At 38.0% G+C, this 3344-nt stretch overlaps 1 protein-coding gene across 1 annotated transcript; it reads right to left on the bottom strand.

The window, feature by feature from the left end:
• Window positions 1-531: 531 nt before the first annotated feature.
• LOC119992844 (glutaredoxin-C4-like) lies at window positions 532-2965 on the bottom strand. The gene is made up of 4 exons (XM_038839632.1): window positions 2678-2965; window positions 1568-1641; window positions 1058-1156; window positions 532-940 (listed from the first exon to the last, which is right to left on the bottom strand). The coding sequence occupies exons 1-4, from the start codon at window positions 2815-2817 to the stop codon at window positions 864-866; spliced, it is 390 nt and encodes a 129-aa protein (XP_038695560.1). The 5' UTR covers window positions 2818-2965; the 3' UTR covers window positions 532-863.
• Window positions 2966-3344: the final 379 nt, after the last annotated feature.

Below are 3344 nucleotides of genomic sequence, written 5' to 3'. Positions count from 1 at the left end.
AACGTTAAGTGATTTTATATTAATAGTATTAATCATATAATATAACTGTGATTTAGATACGTCAAACGCAACTCACAGCATCGCACCACAGTTTTAAAAATGATGCGCTAAACAGTTTTTGCGTTTCAACTCACCTCACAGCACCACACAGCACTTCACAGCAGTTCACAGCACTCCCAAAGAGCACCAACATCTTTGTTGACCCAACAACAATTTACCATTACAAGTGCCCTAATACTTAGACATTACGTTCATCATAGTTGTTAGAAGTGACGTAGGCTTTGTGTTGTAATCCCGTGACTTTGCTGATCCGAGGGCCAATGGGCTGTGGACTTTGAACGTTGAATGGGTCTTGGAGCTGAGTGGGCTTGAGAGATTCAAGAGGGTTGGGCTCGGACCCAAATCAGAGGGTTCGGTGGACCCATATGAATTTTGATCACTACAGTGATGATGATAAAAAAAAGACGGCAAAGGGGTTATCATCCCAAATTAACCCACAATCTTCCGCCGGGAAATGGAGAAAAACAAACATAACAAGATACCAGCTACTATCTCCACACCGAAAAGGAGCAAGCAGATAACAGAATTTTTACAAAGCAAATAACATACCAAAATTTCAGCTGTCAGGGGTGTGAAATGAACTTCATCAAAGAGAAGGGAAATTCTGTTGTTGAATAAATTTTAGCTGCATTATATAGAAGAAGTTGATGTATAAAACTATCACATCCTATTATTGAATAGAGATTTTGATACCACCCTCCAATTCAAGTTGTCATAACTTGAGATTACGACACTACCCTCCAATTGAAGGATGTGTTCACGATGCATATTGCAATACTCAGTCTCTTATAACAACAGTTTGCTCAAAGATCATCGTTACTCTCAACAGAAATGCCTAGAAGCTTAGCCAGTTCTCCACTTTCGTGTGCATCAATGGTATCTGATATCAATAACACCAAGAACTCTTTCAGTGGTTTTGCAACATACTAGATTCTCATATTCAATAAGATTATGAGGAAAAAAAAACACTAAAGTTTTTCTTAGGAGTGGTACTTACCATCAGAGCCACCAATATGCTTTCCATTTATGAAAACTTGTGGTACAGTCCGTCTTCCAACGATTTTACTTAGTGCATCCTGAATGTCTTGGCCATCATCTATGAGCACAAGAATTCTTTCAATAGCCTCCAGTTTATGATAGAATAAGTTCATGCAAATATACAAAATGCACAAAACAATGCGCCCACCAGCCCAACCCAGAAAGCCCCCTTACATGGAACAAAGTTTTAAGCAACATAATCTCATTTTCATATATGAGGAATATGATCACAACTTAGTTTGCCGCATGTATGTCATAAATACTCAAAGCACAAGAAGCAAGAAATTTTTCCACAGTAAGATTTAGCAATTGTACATCAAACAAAAACTACTAAGCACTGAACTTTTATACTCTGCTGCCTTCACAGTTTAATTTTTCTTTCCACGCAGTAATTACATTTTAGCTCTTATTTTATCAAATTACACAGCTACAGACTGCTAAATTATCAATGGGGAAGTTGCATACAAACCTCTCTCATCAAGCTCAACTACATGTGGTGATTGTTTCAATTCTTTAAAAACAGCTTTAGCCCTCCTACAGTACCTGTAAAAATAACCCAGCAGAGTAATCGTAAGCATCCAATAATTTCATTTAATATGTGCCTGAACAAAAGAATATACGTAGAATGAATATCACTGAAGACTTCAGACTTTAAAAGTGGTTCAAAAGGGAGAAATGACAACAATGCAAGACCAAATTTACAGTAATGAACCTCAGCTTAAATGAATGAGTTGATTGTTATCCTATTGATTAAATCAAATTATAACAGTATAACATAAACATAGAAATGGCTAATCACCAAACAAGATAGAAAAATTAATCTCTTTACAAGGCCCTTAACTCCACCAATACAGAAACCAAACTCCACAAATTTTTTTTCCAAAACATTCTCATACTCTGCCCAAATAAAATTAGCGAAACTTAAAACCCAGAACCCAAATGAAGATCCAATCTCAATGAGAGTCTTGTATGGTTTGCAAGAGCAGGTGCAGAGAACCACTGAACCAGGCAGCCATTGAAGACACATGATAAATTCTAAACGGCCAAATCAAAATCTAACACTTGCACATACTCCAGCTGAGTAGATCCAATCACCAATAACAAAGATGCAAATAGCAATCTTTTCCCGCAAATTACAAAAGAATTAGCAAAAAATAAAAATAAATAAAAACTCAAACATGAAACATGTTTGCATTTCATTTGCTTTCTGCAACCATCAGTATAAATCCAATAGAGACACCATAAAGAGGGCTTGACCTTCATTGCCAACACTCTCTTTCATAAATGACACGAACTTCATGGATTTGAATAAAATCAGTCAAATTTTATGTGATGCATAGTTCAATCAGTTAATGTAATGGAGGGTTCACAAGCAAGCACATCAGGGAAACCCTTTGTGATTCTCCCAGTAAACTGATTGTTTGAATTATTAAGCAAGAAAATCAAACAAATAGCGATAACCCAAATCTAGGATAAACTCAACATTCACATATACACAAAATTCTCTCAGTCAAACTTGTGTAGATCCCAACAGAAAACTGGACAATAAATTAATAGAGAACGAAATGGAGAAACATACGGGCAATAAGACTTGGAGAAAATAACGATCTTGTGAGAAGAGATTGTCTTCTTGACAAATGCGGCTTCAGGGTTGGATGCTTCAACAAGATACGCCAGTATCAGAGAGAAGAAAACGAACGATGCGACGCTCGACGCCATAGTCAATAGATTATAGATCTGTCAAACAGGGGTGAGATCGTTATATGGCTTCCAGGTGTTTGTTTCCCCTCAGCTGTTGGAGTCGACCGCCTTCGATCTTCCTGCTGGGTTTGAGGTTCCTGACTTTGCAACTGGGGATTCTTGTTTGGTGTGAAAAATTGACTTGGGTTAAAGGTTAACTTAGGTTAAGATATTAACTAAAGTTTATTTAGTTGAGGATTATTTGCACTCCCCATATTTCCATTGATATCTCATTTTTCAAAACCACCAAACACACCCTTAATAAACTCATTTACACCCCATTCCCCTCTCTCCTCTTACGCGCACCATCACCGTCCACCATTGCCATTGCTTATTCCGGCCATCGTTTTCGGCCACTGACCTACCGAAAAGCTTATCTCAACCCTCACAAGCATAACCCAACCAACCTCGCCTCAAATCGTCACCCGTAGCCTCCAGAATCGTCCTTGGAAGTTTGCGGCCATCGTGAAGAAAAAGTTAGGATCCGACGACGAAACGGCGAGCCA

Source organism: Tripterygium wilfordii, chromosome 23 (assembly GCF_013401445.1).
Source record: "Tripterygium wilfordii isolate XIE 37 chromosome 23, ASM1340144v1, whole genome shotgun sequence".
In the NCBI taxonomy this organism is placed as follows: domain Eukaryota; kingdom Viridiplantae; phylum Streptophyta; class Magnoliopsida; order Celastrales; family Celastraceae; genus Tripterygium; species Tripterygium wilfordii.
Note: the sequence above shows the minus strand (reverse complement) of the source record. Positions and strands in the feature narration are given on the sequence as shown.

Coding starts and splice junctions, on each gene's coding strand:
- LOC119992844 (XM_038839632.1), bottom strand. CDS start 2,817: ATGGCGTCGAGCGTCGCATCGTTCGTTTTCTTCTCTCTGATACTGGCG. Junction 1,642..2,677: donor TTCTCCAAGTCTTATTGCCC/GTATGTTTCTCC, acceptor TTATTTTTACAG/GTACTGTAGGAGGGCTAAAG. Junction 1,157..1,567: donor AGTTGAGCTTGATGAGAGAG/GTTTGTATGCAA, acceptor TTGTGCTCATAG/ATGATGGCCAAGACATTCAG.